Genomic DNA, 21,795 nt, shown 5'->3' with positions numbered 1-21,795 from the left:
GAGGCTTAGGAGAGACCACACAGGGTGGAACAAAGCTCCAGGCCCAGGAGTCCAAGAGATCCAGAGTGCATTCCTTAATATCGCCGAGATTCAAAAAAAAACGGCATCGAGAAGAGATGGATCCAAGGAAGGGTGAAAAAATGCAGGCCCACAGGTTGCAGGCAGACAAAGGAAAGGCAACAGGCACATTTTAAACACTCTGTGCACTTGAAATCCTGCAGACACACAAATCACTGTCAAGGATGAGCCAGCAGCTCCCAAGTGCTCCCTTATTCCCTTCCATTAGTCTGCTGCTGCTCCCCTGATCCTATCACTCAGAAACGGAGCACTAATATCCACCTTTATTTTCCAAAAGTTTAAATGCATTCCAGCCCAAGTGTAAATAATTGATAAATCAAGGCAAGTAGGATGATCGGGCATGGCTGCAGTGAGGATAAAGCTTTTAAGAGGAGGAGGATGGGTGCACATCCATATAAACACCACTGTTCCCCTCTGCCAACGGGGAGTTTGCATGGAAACCACCCCCTTCCCTCCTCCTTCAGCTTCCCTTGATTTTAATATCAGTCCTTCAACCAAAAGCTCATTTTAATCCAATTTTAATGTCACTTGAGTTGTTACAAATAAGGAGACCACACAGGGAGATGATGATTTTAATTCTGGCACTTAAACCATGAGTGTGAAGTTAAATGCAACACGTCCCTTCCCCCTCCCGTTAATTCCACATTTAATTGCCGTGTTCTTCCCAATCCCAACCTGCAGGGCGGCCTTTGGAACTAAATCACACAGGGAAAAATTGCACAGCTCTGACAACCCTGAGCTGGTGGATTGGCCCTCTGGTGTTTCACGGTGGTGGCAGGGTTATAAACCCAGCGATTTTCCAGGAATCACAAAAATTTGGAAGAAAGCTCAGGAGATCCCCCAGTCCATCCCCAACACCTCCAAGGAATGTTGTCCTGTCTGACAGATGTTTGGAAGTTTTTCAGGAGGATACACAACCACAATAAACATCCCTAGATCACTCCCTGCTTACACACACTTTCCATTGGGATAGACAGGAAAACTGGGAATGTTTGAGTCTCCCTGGCCAGTCTTGAACTCAGTACTTCCTACAGGATCACATCCTGGGAAATACAAGATTCCACTCCCTTTTTCAACTCTCTTGACAGATTTGAAACCAAAGTCTTGTCACCTACGAGTTGTTCCTTTGCAGCTCCAGGGTTTTTCCTAAATCCTTGATCACAGAATCCTGGAATCATTTAGGCTGGAAAAGTCCAACTGTCAACCAGCACCACCACCATGTTCACCACTAAACCACATCCTCAGGTCATGTTTGGACACTTCCAGGGATGCAGTTCCACCACTGCCCCGAGCAGCTGTGCCAGGACTTCAAAGTCCTTTCCATGTAGGAATTTTCCCTGATACCCAACCTAAACCTCCCCTGGCACAACTTGGCCACCATTGCACCACTGGATTTCATAATATTTTCTTCAGATAACACAATAATCCCAGAATATTCTGAGTTGGAAGGGACCATATACATTAGCAATATAGATAATATATTTATGAAATACTGGTATAAAAATCACTGGATTTCATATTATTTCTTTTCAGATTTGTCCAACTTTTCAGCTCATACTGATTCCCTCAGACCTGACCTCATTTCTGCTACTACAGAGAGGGAGAGGAGGGTGACAGCCATTAATAAAATTCTCTGCCAGAGGAAACAAAACCCACAGAGAAGCATCTAAACCACACAGATTTGATTTATCTCCTTAAATCTGACAAACGTCAGGTAGAGCAGACAAGGAGTTTCGTTCACTTCACCTGTAAATCTGCCCGTAACAACTTGTGTGAAACACAGGTTGCTGGAACATATTTCATGCCCTGAACATCTCCCCACGTGCCTCCCTCAGTCCATTTCTAGTTGTAAATTTTAAACCCATATAGAGACAGTAAATGATGAAGAAATTGTGGAGTCACCGTCCCTGGAAGTGTCCAAAAAACGTGTGGATGTGGCATTTAAGGGCATATTTTAGTAGTGACCATGGTGCTGGTTGATGGTTGGACTTGGGAATCTCCAAGTTCTTTTCCAACCTCAGCAATTCCATGGTTCCATGAATATGGACCTTGGCAGAGGATCCTTTCCCCTCCAAGTCTGCACAAGACTGATCTGACAGTGACTAAATTGAATTTTTTGCTGTTTTGCTCTCAGTAATCTGTTTGGAGAACCCCAAAAGGGAAAATGAAATTTAATTCATAACGTAAGATATGATTCAAGCAGCAGCTCCTCCATTCAACTGAAGTCCCAAAAAACCTTCCCCCCACACATTCCCTGCCCCACAGCCGTGCTGATGGCCCTTGTCCCATCCCTGGAAGTGCCCAAGGCCAGGTTGGACGGGGCTTGGAGCAACCTGGGACGGTGGGAGGTGTCCCTGCCTGTGGAAGGGGTGGCACTGGATGGGCTTTAAGGTCCCTTCGCACCCAAATTATTCTATAATTCTGTGTTCTTGGAGCAGAACCAGGAACTGCCACCTCCCCTTCCCACCCCACCCATTATTTTATCATTCCTCTTCATCTGTTCTCTTCCTAAGGGAATCAAACCCAACCTTTCCAGCCTCTCTTCCCAGGGCAGTGTGTGAGTGTGCTGCGAACACCCCTGCCCCAATCCTAATCCCTTCTTGTCCCGCAAAATCCTTCAGGGTGAGCCCAGACAATTCCTGGCAGACTCACTTCCAGTGAGGCTGCCAGCACTCCTTTCTGTAATATAAAATACAACAAAAATATAAAATAAAATAAAATAAAATAAAATAAAATAAAATAAAATAAAATAAAATAAAATAAAATAAAATAAAATAAAATAAAATTTAATTTCCTTGGATATCCATCCTTTACACACCCCACCATCCCTGAGCGTGGATCCCACTTTGCACATTCACGGTAGCTGCCACTGAGCCTCCTAAAAATGACACCCACTTTCCTGCCTTTGCCTCACTTAGAACCACGGAATCTCCACAAATAATTTTATTTTCCCTCTCAACACACTTATTTAAACATCTCACAGATTTAACAGTCCCTTCCTGCCCCAAATAACGCAGAAGATTTTGTGACAGGCATCAGAATTTGCTATCACCCTGCAGAGCCCTTTTGGAAGCTCTGATCAGCACCATGAGGATCATCACAAAACCAGAATTAACCTTTCTTCTTTCCAATATGATAATTCTCCATTGATTCTTAGTTTTACATCTCCTGGTCAGTGTTTTTGATCAATTAAAAACCAAACAAAAAAATCCCCCATCAGCTGACAAAATAACCCCGTCGGCAAAGTTCTTTATCCACTTCAAGTGCTCTGAGCGATTAAATAAATAAATAAACCTCACAAGAGCCAATTTTTCCACTACATAAATAATTTGCAGGCTCTTTTGTACATGTAAATAAGACATTTCTGCTTGTTCTCCAATCCTCAGCTGGAGGCTTTAAGGAGAGGCTGCTGATCTTTCCTGGCTTCTCAGTGACTTCAGACTCCTCCTTCCCAAAAAAGTCTTCTGACATCGTTCCTTGGAGCTTACATTCATTTTTAAGTTCTTTCCAGAGCCTTCAGCTTTGCCTGTGTGTTTTTATTATCAGAAGGGAAGAATTTCTGGGTTGTTTCCTTGTCTACACTCTCACAACTCCAGACTGGTTTCAAAGAAATCATTTCTCTTTCCCATAACGTTGATTTTTTTTGTTTGTTTTTTAAAACACAAAATCTTGTGCAATTCAACAAACCTGCGATGCCTTCTGCAGGTGTCTTGTTTTTAAGGGTCTAGAGATCCATCAAATAGATTTGATCCACAAAACCCACACCAGTCATCTTCACTTCCCTCCTACTGCCTCCTCCCAAAAATATCTCAGCTTATCAGCTTTTCTGGGACTTGATTTCTACATTTTAAGTTATTTGTGCCAAATAAACCCAGCTCCAACCTTGGCAGCCACATGGTCTGTTTGATGCTCTTCTTTCTCTTCAAGATCATTCCAAGACTGGACAACCGAAATCCAGCAGCCAGTCAGGAGTTTTGCTTCCTTTGCCTGTTTGGGATTTTGGTTTTTGCTTTACCTCCTTTTCTGTCCTTTTCATTATTTGATACTCAGTCTGCTCCTCTGGATGTTTAATCACAGAATATCCTGAGTGGGAATGGACCCACCAGGATCATCAGTCCAACTCCTGGCCTTGCACAGACATCCCAAAATCCCACCCTGTGCATCCCTGGGAGCGGTGTCCAAATGCTGCTGGAGCAGCCTTGGGAATGTGCCCATTCCCTGGGGAGCCTGTTCAGTGCCCCAGCACCCTCTGTGGGATGAACCTTTCCCTAAAATCCAACCAAAACCTGCCCTGACACAGCTGCATTCCCTCAAAAACCGCTTCACTCCCACTCCTCGATCCCCAGACAGAATTCCTGCCTACACCCTCCAACTCCTACGGCACAGGGGTTTTGTCCCTGGACGTGGCCCCCTCTGACTCTGAATTTTTCTCTCCCTAGACAGAGGAATTCTTTAAATAAAGGCATGTTCCTCCACCTCCTACAAAAAGTCTGTCTTCCATGCCTCGTCTGCAAACAGCTTTACAGATTCCCACTGACATTTGTCATCTCACCACCTTTGCATAATGCACTCTGTAATTTGGCTTTCTCCATCACAAGGGAATCCATCCACCTCGGTTTTATTTAACTTTGAGGTTTATTTAGTGTCTCCTTTTCATTCAGTGGCTTCATCTTTAACTTTTATGCCATTTCATTCCTCCTCCTCCTTGCAATATGGTGTTGTTTGCAAGTGATTTGCTCACTGATGGGGACAGGTAAATGGCAAATATTTACTTTACCACCCAGGACAAATATTTGACATCTATCACCACCCAGCTTTCAGCTGGATAAGAAAATGGTCCCTCTTGAATTATCATGACAACGAGATGCATCCACATAATACCCCTTCATCTGCCTCTGACTGAAGAGCCATCACGGATTTTAGACATTTCCATTTGTAAAGATAAAACTGGAGAAAATGTTTTCTTTGTCACTGTCCTACTACCTTTAAGATCTCATATTTAAAGGGCCTATTATTCATTTTTCCCCTCTTAAGAAACAAAACAATAAAATCTCACTTACTCTCTCAAGAAAATAATCAAGTAAAAAATCTCCTTTACTCTGTGCCCTGAAGCTGTTGGGTCACTGAGCTGTCTTGCATTTTATCAGCAAGAAGGTGTCTCCTACCTTCTCTAATTGCTCCCTACATTCTGTAGCAACTTCTCTGCAAAATGTTCCACTTGAATCCAATTCTCTCAACCCAGGTCAGTGTTTTAAACTGAGGATTTCAGAAGTGCCTTAAACATGAATATCCCGGGAGCTGAGCGACCTCTGGGCTCAAAAACTCTTCTCTTTTTGGGGGAGAGCCCATGGGTTTGGAGAACCAGAGAAAGAAAAACCCCAACACAACCAAAACCCAAAAAATTTCTACTTTTCCCACACTGTCCTTCCTCTAATGGCAGGTTGAGGGTAGAACAAAGATGGTCTGTATGATTCCATGATTCTATGACTTAATTGGAGCTGTAAATCAACTTGGGTGCTTCTCCTCTTATTGTTTCTCTTGTCTATTTAGGTTTTAGGTAGGATTGGGATTTCTTGGGAATCTGTTCAGCAGGTCAGGAATGGAGTTTCAAAGGCAGCTTTTTGGTGAGAATAATGCCTGGATGCAGAACACTCAAATTCTTGGAGCAGTGAGATGCCCCTGTTTTTAAAAAAAGGTCAATTCCCCATTTTCAATGCAGGGTGATACAGGTAGGGCTGAAAGCACAGGAGAAAATGCTGTTACCCATTCCCATATGGAAACAGAACAGCACTGACACAGGTGTCTGGCTCCAGCAGTACACCCAACCCCTCCACTTCTTGAGAAATGACATTTTTAATCCCCAACGTGACAGGTTTTGTTAAGTAAATAATGAACTGTTATCCCCAGATCCCCCCGTCTGCAGGGTGACAAACAGCAGAATACAAATGACAACTTTATTTCCTTATCCTCCTGGTCCAGAAGTGCCAGAGATACTCAATAAAAGACACTTGATATTCCATAGAACACACTCTGAACCTTGGGAGATTCAGGCTGGGCTGCTTCCCAGGAAAGAGATAGGAATGAGCTCCCACCACCTTCTGGAAAGGCTGGACTTGTTATTTATTATAAAAATATTGCCTATATCCTGCAGGGTGCTGGGCAGCCTGGCCAGGAGCCAGCAAAGCACTCAGGCACCACTTCCAGGCTGGGAAGGGTCCCTCCATCAGCCCATCCCATTAATTGCTCCTCTGGATCGGGGCCAGGGCACTCCCCACACCATAGATCAAACCTCCCTGACAACCCTGAGACCCCGACACGTGCAAATTCAGGGAAAACCCAGCCTGAACATCAGATAGGAACAGGTAATTTCTAAACTCTTGGCTCAATCCTAGAAATAAAAGATTTTACGAGAACCTGTTCCAGTTCTGACAGATTATGGCACGTGCATTATTCACTTCTCTCAACAACTCACAACTTGCAGGGCAATACTGGAAATAAATCTCTCTATCCACCTCAAAATGCTCCTTTTCCCTCAAGTCTGCACAAGACTGATCTGACAGTGACTAAATTGAATTTTTTGCTGTTTTGCTCTCAGTAAACAGTTTGGAGAACCCCCCAAAATGGAATATGAAATTTAATTCATAATGTAGGATTTTTTAAACATAAATGAAACAGCTTCTCCTGCTGGCTGAAAACAAAGCCAACCATAGAGACAGGAATGCACCAAGTGGCCTTAATAAAACAACAACTCCCCAAACAAGAGTATCAAACCTCCTCAAATTAGGCTACAGAAGAGATTTTAAACAATCTTCTAGATCTTAGGAAGCCCAAAACCTTCTCTGAACAAATGACTTCCAATTCCTCACAACTGCGCTCAGCAAAGGAAATCATCCCCAACACACAAAATCAATAGGAAGTATTGCAGACAATAATGCAGCAGTAAGGAAGGAGCAGAGCAGTAAATTCAGGGAAGATGGGCGTTTGGGGAATGAGGAAAACACACCAGGCAAGCAACAAAACAGCTCCTGAACAGCCTCTGCCTCCATCTGACACTCCAAAATAACACAGCTTGTTCCATCAGCCAGATCACAAGAGAACATAGATCTGAGAGGGCATTACAGGACCTGAGATCCAAAAGAAAACAACATTCAAATCCAAGATGTTCTCAATCTGTGCAGGAAAGCAGCAACATTGAGTTGTACAAGTTGTATTTACAACTTGAATGAATATTTATCAAGCACAAGCTCACCCTAGAGTGAAACAGAGTATCATGGATAGGGAAATCACTAAAATATGAACAGATTATCCCAACAAAAGTGATCCTAATCCAACGATGGGGTGGTTCAGAAGCTGAGGGAGAAACCAGCAAGAGTTTGGGTGAGTGGAGAGGCCACACCTGGAGTGTCCAGCACAGGGGACAGCCTGGAGCAGAGAAGGCTCAAAACTTAGTGTGTGCCAAAATCACCCATTCTATGAATCTATAAAAATTCAGATACAGAATGAGGCAGATAAAGCAAAAAAAAAAAAGTTTTCAACTCAAAAGTCTCCTTTGAAACAAACACAACTACCCAGGGCCACTCTGGTGAGGATCAAAATGAAGAAGTCAGCTCTGCTTAAGAGAAACCCTAATTTGGCCCCAACTTCTTTTGTCCAGAGGGATGGTCAGGCTCCCAGCAATTAATGAACCGTTTTCAGGATTGCAAAAATAAGCTGAGGTTCAGCAAATACGTGGTGGAAATGATTTCAGATTCATTAAGTGCACCAGGCTCTGTCCTGCCACGTCAGCACATTGCTGAAGTCTCCCAGGCAGCCTTGCTGGCCTCCCTTGCAAGCCCAAATTAAGCAGGTGCATAAATGCCAGCATCATCAGGATCTTCCTGAGGTGCTGGGACTATTTTGAAACCCTGACTATTTAGCAAGGCAAAAAACCCCCACAAATACAAATCAATTACAACGCAGTGCATCTAAAACATTCATATTCACCCCACATCCACCCCAGAATGATCAATCTTTCCTCTACAATGGACAAACCATTGCTTTCTTTCCCCTCCCTTAATGCCACATAAACACAACATCCCAAAAAACCCCAAACGTGGCACTGTGAAGCTTAAAAGGAACAACAACCCCTGCAACCACATTTTCAATATCACAAAGAGCCTTTTTGAGTACATGATGACACCCAAAAAACTCCACAAGTTTCAGTTCTCTGCTCGTGAAGGTATTTTAAATACTCTGCACACCTTCAGGAAGTTTTGCCTTTCCAATAGCTCAGCCAAGACTACAGTGAAATGATAAAGACATTTTCAGGAATTCATGGGCACTGGATGACAAGGAAGGTCGGGGTGCAGAAGAGCCCCCTGTTCAATACAGAAGAAGCCACATGCCTGTTCCTCAAATAGAAAAAAAACCAAACCCCTAAATTAATGAATTCCCCCTAAATTTAACTCTATTGCCCTACCCTGGATGTATTTCTCACTATGCTGCTCCTGTTCTCCAGCATTTACTCCTTTAGCAGACACTGAGTTACAATTTTGAGGGGGCTGTAGCTTGGAAATGTCAAAGGGATTCACATTCCTTCTACACCACCTTTCAAAATAAAGCCAAAAGCCCTCAAGATCATGAATACAGCACAAAATTATGCATCCAAAAGAACAATTCCCTACCAGATCACACAATAATCCTACACAGGCCATGAGGAAATGTCACAGCAGGCTGGTTTTAGACCATCAATTAATCTGTGAACCTTCAACTTGATCTTTAAGGAAATTGGTAATTTTACAGCTCACAGCAAAACGAAACGTAAAAGAGAAGAATGTTTAACCAAACCTTCAGTTTGAACCCTTGGCCTTAAAAAAGCACTCCCAGAAAATGCCAAGGCTGGCACCTCCCAGGGGGCTGAGCAGCACACAAGGAATGACCCACCCAAGGCGACAATAAAGACTCCTCGAAAGGCAGAGCACATTTTGGTGACCTTGGAGACAAATCTCATAAAATCTCTGTGTCCCCTGCAGCTGCAGAATCCCTTCACTCCGTGTTTGATGTTGGGATTTTCGTCCAAGTGACTTTGCAGCCAATGTCAAAGCGTGTTTGGATGGACCGTGAGCACGAGGAAATCCTGCTGCTGCTGGAGCACAGAACACACTTCAGGCTGTCAGTGCAAAAATTCAGATTAACATCTGGCTAGTTCTCAGAAAACACAGTTAAGAGATAAAGCCCAGGCAGCAGAGGCAAAACAGCAGATATGAAGCACGAGTAACAAAGAACATCGCTCAAACTCAGTCTCTGAAGAATATTAAACCAAAGAACATTATGCTGAAAGAATCATTGCTAAGGAAAGCGGGATTTGGGAATATGAGGATCAAATTCTAACCTGCTTTATGCAACCTGCAACCTCAGAGAATTAGAGGAATCACACAGGTTGCTATTAAGGGAAGGCTGACTGTACAAATTCCTACAAATCACATCCTCTGATCTGCATAAACCCAGATGCACTGAGGCACCTGTTGCACAGAGATGGTAAAACCACTAAATGGGTTGGGAAGAGACCTTAAAGATCATCCAGTTCCAACCCCCTCATCCTTCCAAACAGCTCCAAATACTGAGATTTGAAAATGACAAATTAATAATTAACATAAAGAGAGTCACAGTTCTGCTTCAGGCAAAGCGTTAACGAGTTGCTGGTGTGACAGCCCTGTCCTGAACCACACATGAAGGCAGGGATGGAATTTTCTCTCCTGCAATCCTGCTTCCCACTAAAAAGCTGAATCAGGATGCTCAAATTTTGCTTGCAGTGTGATTTTTCCAGGGTTTTGGCCTGTCCCCACATCAAAATCAGAACCAAAACCTCACCATGCACTGAAAAAAATCCCATGCATTATTTTCACAAATGCACCTCCCCTTGGAATCCTTGTTTTTTTTTAAGAATCCTCTGAGTGTGAAGGCAAAAGTGCAGATTTCCTGAGAAATACTTTCAGATCTCTGTTTTCCAAGTGCCCAAGCAGTGCTGGTGAGCACTGAAGAACTGCAAGGCAGGCAGGACACTGAAAAATCAGTGTGGACCAGGCAGAGATGAACCCCCACAAACCAACACCTTAAAACTGGTCCCACTGGAAAGAAAAGTGTCCTGTGGGAAAGCTGCAATCCCCTTGCATTGCAGATCTCTACTCAAAGCCAGGATCTGTGATTTTTAACAGGGAGGAATCAGCATCACTTTCTCTGAGAGATCACAAACTTTCCAGAGCATTCTCCACCACAGCTGTCACGTCCACAGAATCTCTGGGAACGTCTTCATTTTTCCACCTCAGGACCAAGATGGGCTCTAAGGGAAAGTCACCCTTGTGAATTAAAGCAAATTATCATGAGAGGAACAATTCAGAGGCACCATCATTTATCACTCTGGCAGGAAAAGGGGCTGGAAAATGCAGTTTTTCTAAGAGGGCACCAGGCATGTGACACCCTGATGAAGCAGCGGGGGAATGAGCACCAAATCACTGTAATAAAGTGAGATCATCCTTTTATTGTGTCCCAGATAACCGAGTATAAATCTGCTGGCTTGTTCCAGTGTCCTTTGTCAGTAAAACCAGACAGATTTTGGATATTACGCTTAAGGGACCACTCTGATTTATTTATTTACTGACCTGCTGGGAGGTGTAACTAATTTGGATTATTTTCCCCGTCACAGGCAGCAAATTCCAACTGCTTAAGCCTGGGAGAGAAAATTAATGACACAATTAACCTCTGTGCAATTGGAGTGAATCAGACAAGAGTCCTGCTCGTGTTTTCACCTCAGGTCAGCCCTTGGAAAAGGCGGCACCCAGGCCATCCATCCAAGCTCCTGCTCCAAGCCTTTTCCAAAGGAGGTTCAACACAGGAGAAGTGGCCAGAAAAACAGCTCTCCTGCCTATTAAAAAAAAATCAAAAATTACACTAAATGTTATTTTTCTTGGAGGTTTACCTTCCTCTACAACCATGTTATTATAATACAAAATTAGATCTGGGATTTTCCAAAGAATCCAAAGTAATTAGTTGTCCAATTCCCACTAGATTGCCAAGGGAGTTAGATCCTAAATGCCTTTGGCTCTTTTGGAAAGCCTCATCCATCACAGAAATTCATAGGACGGTTCACCAGAAACTGCAGAAAAACAAGGCCTGAGTTAACAGTCTGGGAATTATTTTTATAGCACTTTACAGGGCCCCTCAGTCAACACGGCACTGGGAATAGTGGGCACCACCACCACACTGTCCACGAGAAAAGCTCTGGAAAACAACATTTCACCCACAGGAACAGCGGCAAGAAGTGATCAGTGACATTCCAAGGCTCTGGAAAAATAAAAATAAAGGGCAAAGCTCCACTCAATAAAAGCACCAGGCCCACAGAGGGGAGCACCAGGGATTTTTCCTTCTCTCCTAGTGCTGCTCTTTAATATTTTGGGGTTTTTTTCCAAGCAAATGCAAAGCAGAGGAAGTCCAGCTTTTCTGACTGCAAAGAATGGATGAACAATGCAACACTGGTGTTCATTTAATCAGACTGCAGCTCCCAGCTTCACCCGGGGCACACCCACAGCCACAGAGTTCTTCGGCCTCTGCCAGTAAATGAAGACCCCAAAGAGCTTTCCAAGGCATTTAATTACACACCGAGAGTAGAATCACTGTGTACAGGCCACACTTAATTACCTGATCCCCTCTTGTCCCCCTTTTCCCAGGTGGAAATGGGTTTTCATGGCTCCTAGCACAGACACAGTGATTCCTCTGCAGTGGTTTGATTACAACCAACAAGGAACATGATGGTAAATCTTGCTGTTGTTTTTGTACTTATATTCTGTATTTTGATAGATAAGCGTCTTTCCTGTTCTAGAATCACAGGATGGCTTGGGTTGGAAGGGATCTTGAAGCTCATCTCATTCTAGATCCTTTCCAACTCAAACCATTCTGTGATTCTCCAATTAGGAAAAATCCTCCAATCTAAAAGCATGTAAAACCAACCAAAAAAAAAAAAAAATTAGTGAGATGAAACAAATTTAATCTTTTATTTTAGTTCAGATTTTTGAAATGGTCTTTTTGGTTCACTTAAAAAAAAGAGGAAAACAGAACATTTATAAAGAAATAAAATATTAATAAAGAAATTTAAAAATCATTCCGGAGTCTGCCGATGCCATATTGGCACTTCCCACAAAGAAAGGACAATCTAACAGAGGGATGAAATGCAATCCAGATTTTCTATTCCAGCCATGAGAACAGAGGGAAAGCAGCTTCTCCCCAGTTTATTTGTGACAAATAAATTGAGTTTTAAGTGCATTTAGACGTCCAAGAATGCTGAACCCACAGAGCCATTACCAGAACACCGCTGAGCGGAACAGAAGGGTTTGGGGGCGGAGGGGGATTGGTTGTTCCCAACATGAACTGGGAGTTTGTCATTTCCCTCAGAACAGGCAGGCTTGGAGCTGTGCAGCCTCTCTCAGCCCAGAGAACACCAGTGAATCATCAGCCACTTGCTGCTGGCTTGTACAGACACATTTCCATGAGATATTTGGAAGCCGAGTGGCTAAAACTTGGTACAGCAAATATGGCTCAGGCCAAAAAATGAATGTAAAGTAATTAAGAAAAAGGTTTCAAGGATGATTATGTGCTTAAATATTTTTTTCAATGTGCCCTGGCAGTGATGGACCTGCCCTCAAGAATCACATCCCAACTCAAGTCTTTATTATCCATCATTTATTATCTTTGTTTTATCTACTGAAGCCCTTGAGCACATAGAAACACAATGAGCTACTGCTCAAAACCCACCAAAGGATATTTGCAAAATAAAACCACTTCAAAAGGCAGCTGGTCAGCATAACCATAAAAAAAGTACAAAATAAAACACCAAAGCTTGCACATGAAGGTTGGATGGGGCATGGAACAACGTGGGATAGTGGGAGGTGTCCCTGCCCATGGCACAGGGTTAGAATGAGACGATCTTGAAGATCCTTTCCAAGCCAAACCATTCTGTGATTCTGTGAGAGAATTTTGGCTGATGCAATTCTGTAGTTTCCTACATAACAAAAAAAAAAAAAAAAAAAGCCTTCAGGCCCCCCCAAAATAAAAGCAGAGATTTCCTATCTGAAGAGAAACAGCAAGAGCTGGAAAAGCTCAGGAAAAAATAAGATTCTACCTTAGAATTTTGCAAATGTCACACATGGGAAGCACAAGAAGAACAGCACGGGAGCAGAAAGGCTTTTAAGCAAAACAATTTCCAAACATTTCCCTTGGAGATCAGCTCCTCTCTCCCATTAGCAGGAATTTGCCTGCATGGATCCCTCTGCTCTGCTGGCAGAGGAGGAGTCCTGCAGGGAAGACATGAGGAGTTTTTGGCCTTTTTCCTTTCACAGTGGTTTGATGGTGCTGGGAAGGGAACGTGTCACTGCTGTTAAAGCCACTCACACAGGGACAGAGCGTGAGCTCAGCACATCAAAAGAGAAGTTTTATAGTCCTGTCAAACAGGGCCACAAATGCTGATGAACTCCTTGTAGCACCTTCTAATTCCAGCTGACAGCGGGGATGAAGTGCAGCAGACACCGACAGAAAACGGGAAAAAAAATCCACATCAGAGCTGACAAAACTGTTCAAAAATGGTTAAAATAAAAGATATGGCACAAATCCTCAGCAGAGTTTCCATTTCTTCCACATCATCCCATTATTGATCAGCTCCAAGAGGATGAAGGTTACCAAGCCCTGTACAGGCTGGGAATTCTGCATCCTTTACTTCCAAAACTCCAATTCCTGCTGGAAATACAGAGACACATCAGGTGTGATGGTCACTTCACACCCCTCTCAGTCCTTGTCAGAGAATATTCCAACTTGGGAAAGAAAGGCTTCCAAGTGGCATCACTGGGAAAAAAACTGGAAAAAACTCTGTTTTCTCAAGTTGTATTAATTAAAAAGAATTTAATGATGGCCCAGGATTCACAAGGCACAGGTTTCGTGCCAGCTGCCAAATATCAAAGTAGGGAACATGTCATTCCCTATCCTGTATTCCCAACCTTTTCCTCTCAGCGTAACACCCAGCAGAGCTGACTTTGACTTTCACAACTCCACCAAACAGCTTTGTGAAATTATTTCTCTCTACAAAAATCTGGGCACCTTTTTCAGCACCTTCAGCAGACAGTTGAAGATACTTTTAACTCACATGGATTTAATTACTTGAATATTTAGCCAGAGACTCCAAAACCCCTTTAAAACTATAAAATAACTAAATGTGATCAACAATTAAAAGGAAAATCCACCTTAAATGAAGTTCAGAGCAGCTTGATGCTCTACAGCATGGAAAAAAGATGATGAATTTTTTCCTTGCTCATAAACCTGCAAATATATCATTACAGGAGTTAATATAATTTTTTAAAGTCACCCGAAAGCTCATTGACCTCCTCTGCACTGAACTGAACAAGTGTCTGTGCGCTGCTCAAACAAATAATTTTTATTCTGGGCTTTACTTCTTTTGAACTTCAGCATAAATGTTGAGTGTTTATGAAATGCACTGGATCAACAGCTCCAGGATAAAAAAAGTCTCCAAACAAAAGTTGCTAATGCAGGAGTATTGGAGAAAAATTCTGCTCTGTCACCCTGCTAACAGAATTTAATATAAAATATGGCACAGCTCAGTTAACAAGGTCCATTCCTGGGAAATAAAATAATCCAATGTCTGTAGCCAGCTCAGCTCTGGAGCTCATCCAGGTACCTGTTACCACATAATTCAGTTAGTTCTGAACACAGCTCAGCCTGGATCATCCAGTCAAAGAGAAAACAGATCGATCTGGGGCATTTCTACTTCATATTCTTTGTTTTTCAGGATGCCATTGCCATCTCCTGTGGATTGCATGAGATGTCTCTGCACTTCCTGACATGTTTTTTCACCTTTATCAAGGCCATTTCACCTTTATCAAGGCCATTTCCATCACCCCAAATTCCAAGTGCATCTTCTTAAGAGCTTGAGAAAGGTACCAACTCATTTGCTGTTTGAAATTGCAAGAAAACCTCAATTTCCAGGCAAATTGGAGCAAATCTGTGAAACATTTTAATAGAGAGGGAAGGCAGGACATTACAAACCTTCTTGGCAAGGCCAAAATTTAAAGAAATACCTTCCTGCAAAATCAGCTGGTGCCTTCCTAGATCCAGAAAGATGAAACTCCTCCTGGACCATGAACCTCCCCAGAAATTCTCATGCTCTTAGCAGCACATATTTGCAGAAAACACTGTTAACACCTTGCTGGATTTATTCCTGCATGTGCTGAGCTCACTTCAAATAACAGGGGGAAAAAAAAGGATCAAGTGACCTACTCTAATTATTTAAATTCCATTTTTAAATGTAAGCATTCTGAGGAGTGGAATTCTCCCTCCTCACTTTCTCCTGCTAGAGACTGAGTAAAACTGTGGTTTTTTTTAAAGCTGCAGACAAATCCCTTTTATGACCAATGTTCTCTTGGTGACATGAGCATTGATGAGACAAACCAGTCAGGAGTCCAAGGGCAGCAGTTCCACACACTTAAGACCATTTAAAAAGAACCACAAAGACTGTCAGGCCCATTATTTGGAGGATGACCACAAAGCCATTAAATATCTGTGGAGACACTTAGTGAAAAACAACTGCTTCAGGTTCAAAACATCACCTGGTGAACTTCTTAAAGGCAAAAGCAATTTCAGAAATTGCTCTGGCATTCCAACCAGGATTTATGGCACATTAATGGCTCTCATGCAAGGAGCTGATTTTACTTTCTAAGTATCAACTGTGCCACAAACAGTTCATTCAGCTTTTAGATGCGAAGGTTCAGACCTGTGCTGAGCCACCCAGCAAAAACCCCTTGGGTTCTCCATGAGCAGCCCCATGGAGCAGCTTCAGCTGATAGAAAAACCCTTCCCTTGCCAGGAAAAAACCCTTTCCCTTTCCTTTTCCATGGTTTATTCCCTCTCTCGCCTGCTCCTGTGCCAGCCCTGCCACAGTTCAGGGACCTGAGCGAGCAGAAAAAGCAGCCAGCAGCAAACCCTTGGCCAAATCAGCTCCCTCAAATTAGATTCCTGACAGGAGAATGAGCAGCGCTGCCAGAGCAAAGAAAACATCCTGGGCTGTGGAAAACGAAGCACTGGGATGACAGCACAGCTGGCAGAGGCTGGGATGGAGCTGAAACCTCCCCACACCTTTCCCATCGAGTAACTGAGACTGCTGAACTGCAGGGGCTTTCCCCTGCTCACCTGTGTGCCGAAGGGAACCAGTATTTTATGCCATTAATTTGCTTAAAAACCAGAGAGGGACTCAGGTTCCTGCAGCAGAGCCCTGAAATGCATCTCCAAGTGCTCTCCCAGGACTCCTGGACAAGTGTGACACAGCAAACGCATTTTAAATGCGGCGTTTCTGCAAATCACTTACGCCAGACCCAGCTGTGAGACACAAAATGACCCCATTTCCCTGCTCCCTCCATCAAATGCCATTCCTGTTTTTCAGGAAAGATACGAGGATGGTGGAGCATCCTTAAGAGAGGTTTCTCAATGCACAGTGTCTGAAATCTCCAGCTCTGCAGTTGCACAACAGGAGTGTGTGGGCAGCGAGGAGGCTTCAGTTCCTCCTTCCCCGGTTTCCTTATGCTTTCAGCAATGTTTGGGCTGCTAAATGACACCAATTTTGGAAAACACAGGAAAGCATTAGACAGAAAATCCCCCAAAAAGGAACATATTAGTTGTCAGTGTCTTCTCAGTAGACAGCCCACCAGAGAGCCTGCTGAAGATTTATGTCCCAGAGCATACGTGTGGTTTTCCCTCTCTTCTGTGGGAGGATGAAAAATATAGACCCCTAAAAAATTGAGAATCATCAGCTACAAATCCCAGCACTAAGGAAGGAGAGATGATCTCCTCCTTGGAGGCAAACAGCTGCAGCCTGAGCTGTTAACAGGTCATGTCACCAACAGGACAAGTATTTAGTAGCTTCTCCTGCAGCAGGGTCCTGCACCACTGCCTGTGTCCTGTCCCTCCATGCCTTGGCCCCAGTCCCTCTGCAGCTCTCCTGGAGCCCCTTTAGGCCCTGCAAGGGGCTCAGAGCTCTCCCTGGATCCTTCTCTTCTCCAGGTGAGCACCCCCAGCTCTCCCAGCCTGGTACAGAGCAAAGGGGTTCCTCTGGACTCATTCCACCAGCCCTGTATGATCCAGCACAGACACTGAATTGTCCCAGAGAACCTCAGAATTCCCTCAGTGCATTATCCTGACCCAATCACTCACGTCAGCACACGGCTGCTGGAACACAGCTCCCAGTTCTCTCCAGCCAAACCCCTGATCCTACAGTATTGAGGCTGGTCAGGAGGATGTTCCACCCACTCGTGCACTGAAGAGCTCGATTAGCTCCACACAAAATGCTGAGTTAAAACAACTTTCACCCCTCTCCTGTTGATGGACCACCATGACCACGGACTACGCTGGCTCTGGGACAAGGAAATCACTTCAAATGGTGTTTTCCTGAACAAGGCTGCTCTAATATTTTGACAAACTGCTTATTTTTGTTTGTTTGTTTTCTAGCACTCCACTACCAACTGGAAAAGGTCACTCTGTCTTCTGTGTTATTCCTCCATTCTCAGAGAAGGTCATTTAATATCTGCATGTTCTGTACCTCAACACTGCGCAAGGCTGAGCCACCTCTCACTCTACACCACAGTGCCTGGTGCAGTTATTAGGGAGCTTTCAGAAAGCCAGCTCCAAGAACGAGCTGCAGAAAACAACTCATTGCCCACAAAACCCCATTTCCAGCCCACCACGAGTTGCCATTGTTTTGTACAGACATGCAGAGATAACCCTGCTGTCCCAAATTTCACATGCAGAGATGCACAATGCACCCGTCCAGAACGTTATCCCTGTGAACTGCACCCGTGTGATACTGTTCTGCTGTGGTGATGGAATTCCCTTCATTAGGATTTGAAGGAATTCTATCACTTCCCTGAACCACTTCCTCCAAGTTTTCAGCCTCACCCAACAGCTTTAAACACTTTTAAAACTGAGTTTTCTGCTCCCCCTGCTGCAGACATAAGATCTCCTCTCCAAAAATTATCCTTATTCAGAAAAGCAGGCTAGAAATAATTCAGGCTTTGGGATCAAAGGTTTTCTTCAACTCTAAGGTAAAAACATTTTAAGCCACTCGAGTGGAACTGAGGTACAAACACCCACAAGATTTTGAACAAAGAAATGCAGCATTTCCTCCCTTTCATGCCAGTCAATGCTCATCTCTTACCATAAACCAGCGAGAGATTATGGATCTTAAAGTGCTGCTTTTATGCATTGTAAAAGCTCTTTTGGAAGCTTTTCTGACTCCCCCCGACGCCCAAGAGCAATGAAACCTTTTCAGGTGGGTTGTTGTGCTTTTCTTGGCATATCTTTTCCAGACATCTTGGTCAGACATTGTCTCCCCAGCACAGAAACACTTTCACTCCTCACTGCTCACACCTCCACAGACTTCAAGTTCCATCAACGTTGTTCAGGAACAGCCAATAGAAATCACTCCAAATTTCACCACACACCAGGACTGAAACCATCCCAAACTCCCACGGAGGATGGGAATATCCAGCCTTGATGTTCTGCTACACTGAAGGAAAAAATCTTGGGAGGATTCTTACTCCAAGCTTTTGTCTTTCTAGAGCAAAGTCTGCAGAACTCAAAGCTTAAAGTTTTTGTGGACCTCATGGATCACAGGAAGGTGGCTGCAGATTCTCCATTCCAAACCCATTCCACATGTCCTTAAATTTAATTCTTCCCTTTTATTCTACACTTCTTTATTCCCACTTCAATTCTGTGACATCCTTTTGTTTAGAAAACCCATCATGAACCACTGGCTGGACATTCCCAAGCAGATTTTTGCAAGAACAGTATTGAAGGGAGGTGGAAGTTTGTGTCATGGAGAAAAGTGATCAAGATTTCTTTAATAATAATTCCTCTAGAAAGACAAATATGTGGGTGAGGAGTCAGTGGAGGGGATTGAGGGCCCACACCTTACATTGATCATGTGCAAGTATTTAAATTCATACCATGCACACAGTTGGGATGTTTTGTGTAAGCAAAAAAACTGCATCACTGCACAGCCAAGCAATCCTGCAGAGCAGCAGCTACAAACCAGCCCAAAACTGAAGAAGTGAGTTTGGGCAGGAGGCAGAGAACATTTTCCATCACTGGCCCAGAGCTGGAATGACCACCATGAATCCTTCCACCTCCTATAAATAATGCCTGGCCCACTTCTTTGACCTCCTCTGTCACATCCCAGGTGAAGTTCTACATCTGTGCACTGTGTAAAAAAGGTAATCCCCAAATAAATAAATAAATAAATAAATAAAATAAAATAAACATGTGTGAGCCTCACAGCAAGAAGGAGAGAACAGACATGTGCCAGATGAGAGCTCTGCTGCTTGAGAGAGCCTCAGATCCCCAGGTGAGAGGCACGGCACCTGAACAAAGCCTAAGCAAGGTACAGCTTTAGTCTTTTGCAGTTAAGAGGAAGAATCAAACAAGAGTTTGCTGAAAACACGCCGGCAGCAAGTGTCTCAGCTGCCTATAACCCAGCCATGATGACAGCAGAAGACAAGCCATTAGAGCTGTGACACTTTATAAGACAGGCATGACATGGTAACACAGAACAAAAATGTCACTTTGAAAGCTGCTGATAAATCACTTGGTAGGCAAAAGGAATCAACCTTTCCAAACACCATAAGGATGAATCCACGGGATTTTTCTTGCTGATATTTAAGCTCTTTGGAGTTTTACAATCTGTTGTAAATGTGGCCACTTACCAACAAATCAAGACAAATTCCAGCACTGCTGAATCTCAAGCATGACAGGCATTTACTGGCACGATTATAAAAGCTGCCAACATGAGGGATTCTTACCTGCAGGACATCCTGGATCTTCACCCACACATCCACCATGTCGTAGAGCTTGATCTCCCCGTCGTACTGGCTGCAGGGGGAGGCCACTGTCTGCTGCAGGTGGCCCAGCACCACCGAGTGCGCGGCGGCCACAGCGTTGAACTTGTCAAAGAGCAGCTCCAGCAGCTCCAGCAGCAACCTGGGAAGCACGGGAACAGCTCTGCTCAGCTTCTGGAACATTCCACAGGCACACATCAGAGCAGTGCGACAGGGGACTGTGGTTTTGTGTCCTGTTTTGTGACATGCTGAGGTCACCTGGCTTCAAACCCTCTGTGGACCCGTGGTTTCAGCTCAGGCTTGGTACCTGAACACTCCTGAGGATTTTTCTCCTCATTCCCTTCCTTCTACCAGCACTGCCCATTTTTAAAGTGTCCTATTTGGGGCTACAGGGAAGATAAACCCATTAATAACTCCACAGTAATTAAACTGGACTAACATAGTATTAGACACCATTGTGAGATTCCAGGTAGGGCTGCAGGCAGGGAGGGAAACAACCTGGCTCTTCCCCCAGAAGAAAACACAAGTCTCAGGGTAAGAAAAACTGACTTACCCACACAAACAGGATAAAAGGAATTCTTTTTGAATTATTAAAATACTATGGCAGGTTTCAAACAATGGGACATAGCAGAAAGCTAAAATATCAGCCCTCATCACTTACCATGATTTTACTGCTGTACTGGTTATAGTTATAACCTCATCTAAATGTACTGCTCTGTACCTGCTCCTGTGGTTCCTTACTGCCCAATTATCGTAATTAAAGCACTTTTGCAAGGTCCTGAACAGTTTGTGACGAGGCAATGCCATCCCACTTTCTACCATTTGAGAACAGAAAAATTCCGATGGAGTTCACTGCCGTTTAATGAGCAACTCCAGTCCCCACGTAACCCCACCAAAACGTGACGATAACACTTCCCAAATCCATATGTTAGGCACTTCTAGCTCTGACAGACAGGCTCCATCACATTTCCTGCAGCAGCTTTGGAGCCACCACATGCTCTGAGTCTGCCCAGCAGAAGCTGCGATCCCCAGGGCAGGACGCAGGATCGGCAGCGGAGCTGGAGCTGCTCCCACTCCTTCTCCAGCACACTTCAGTGTTCACAGGAACAGGGAATGGGTTTGGGGAGACCCTCAAGATCGTTCCTTTGCACCATCCCAGGCTGCTCCCAGCCCCAGTGTCCAGCCTGGCCTTGGGCACTGCCAGGGATCCAGGGACAGCCCCAGCTGCTCTGGGAATTCCATTCCAGCCCCTCCCCACCCTCCCAGCCAGCAATTCCCAATTCCCAATCTCCCATCCAGCCCTGCCCTCTGGCACTGGGAAGCCATTCCCTGCCTCCTGGCCCTCCATGCCTTGGCCCCAGTCCCTCTGCAGCTCTCCTGGAGCCCCTTTAGGCCCTGCAAGGGGCTCTCAGCTCTCCCTGGATCCTTCCCTTCTCCAGGGGAACATTCCCAGCTCTCCCAGCCTGGCTCCAGCCCTCTGAATAAATTTGTGCCCTCCTCGACTCAAAAATAAAGAACCACTGGAACCAAGACACCTATGTAAACAAAACCCAATAAACTGTCTGCGTAGCCCTTTTCTCCGTATTTCAGGATAGCAGCAAATGCTAAAGAACTGACATTACAGAACCAAATTAATTCCCTACCACTGAGAAAATGTTATCAGTGCCAGCCCAGCTTCCAGCAACATCCCACGGCAAGCAAGAGCTCAGGTATCCCTACACCTCCTTGCTGCCCCAGCAAAGAGCAGTTGTGCAGAACTGAACTATCCGGAGAGTTGGACAAATTCACTTTATTCTCACTA

At 44.2% G+C, this 21,795-nt stretch overlaps 1 protein-coding gene across 2 annotated transcripts in view; it reads right to left on the bottom strand.

The window, feature by feature from the left end:
* EXOC4 (exocyst complex component 4) overlaps nt 1–21,795 on the bottom strand; it is a 291,482-nt gene that overhangs the window by 224,368 nt on the left and 45,319 nt on the right. For both annotated transcript variants that reach the window (XM_082281122.1, XM_082281123.1), the window contains exon 7: nt 19,959–20,136. In XM_082281122.1, the coding sequence (XP_082137248.1) occupies nt 19,959–20,136 (178 nt within the window). The remainder of the gene's footprint in view (nt 1–19,958; nt 20,137–21,795) is intronic.

The sequence above is a fragment of the Coloeus monedula genome, assembly GCF_965178545.1.
Source record: "Coloeus monedula genome assembly, chromosome: 4".
Lineage (NCBI taxonomy): Eukaryota > Metazoa > Chordata > Aves > Passeriformes > Corvidae > Coloeus > Coloeus monedula.
The sequence above is the reverse complement of the archived record's forward strand: the minus strand, read 5'-3'. Positions and strand labels throughout refer to the sequence as shown.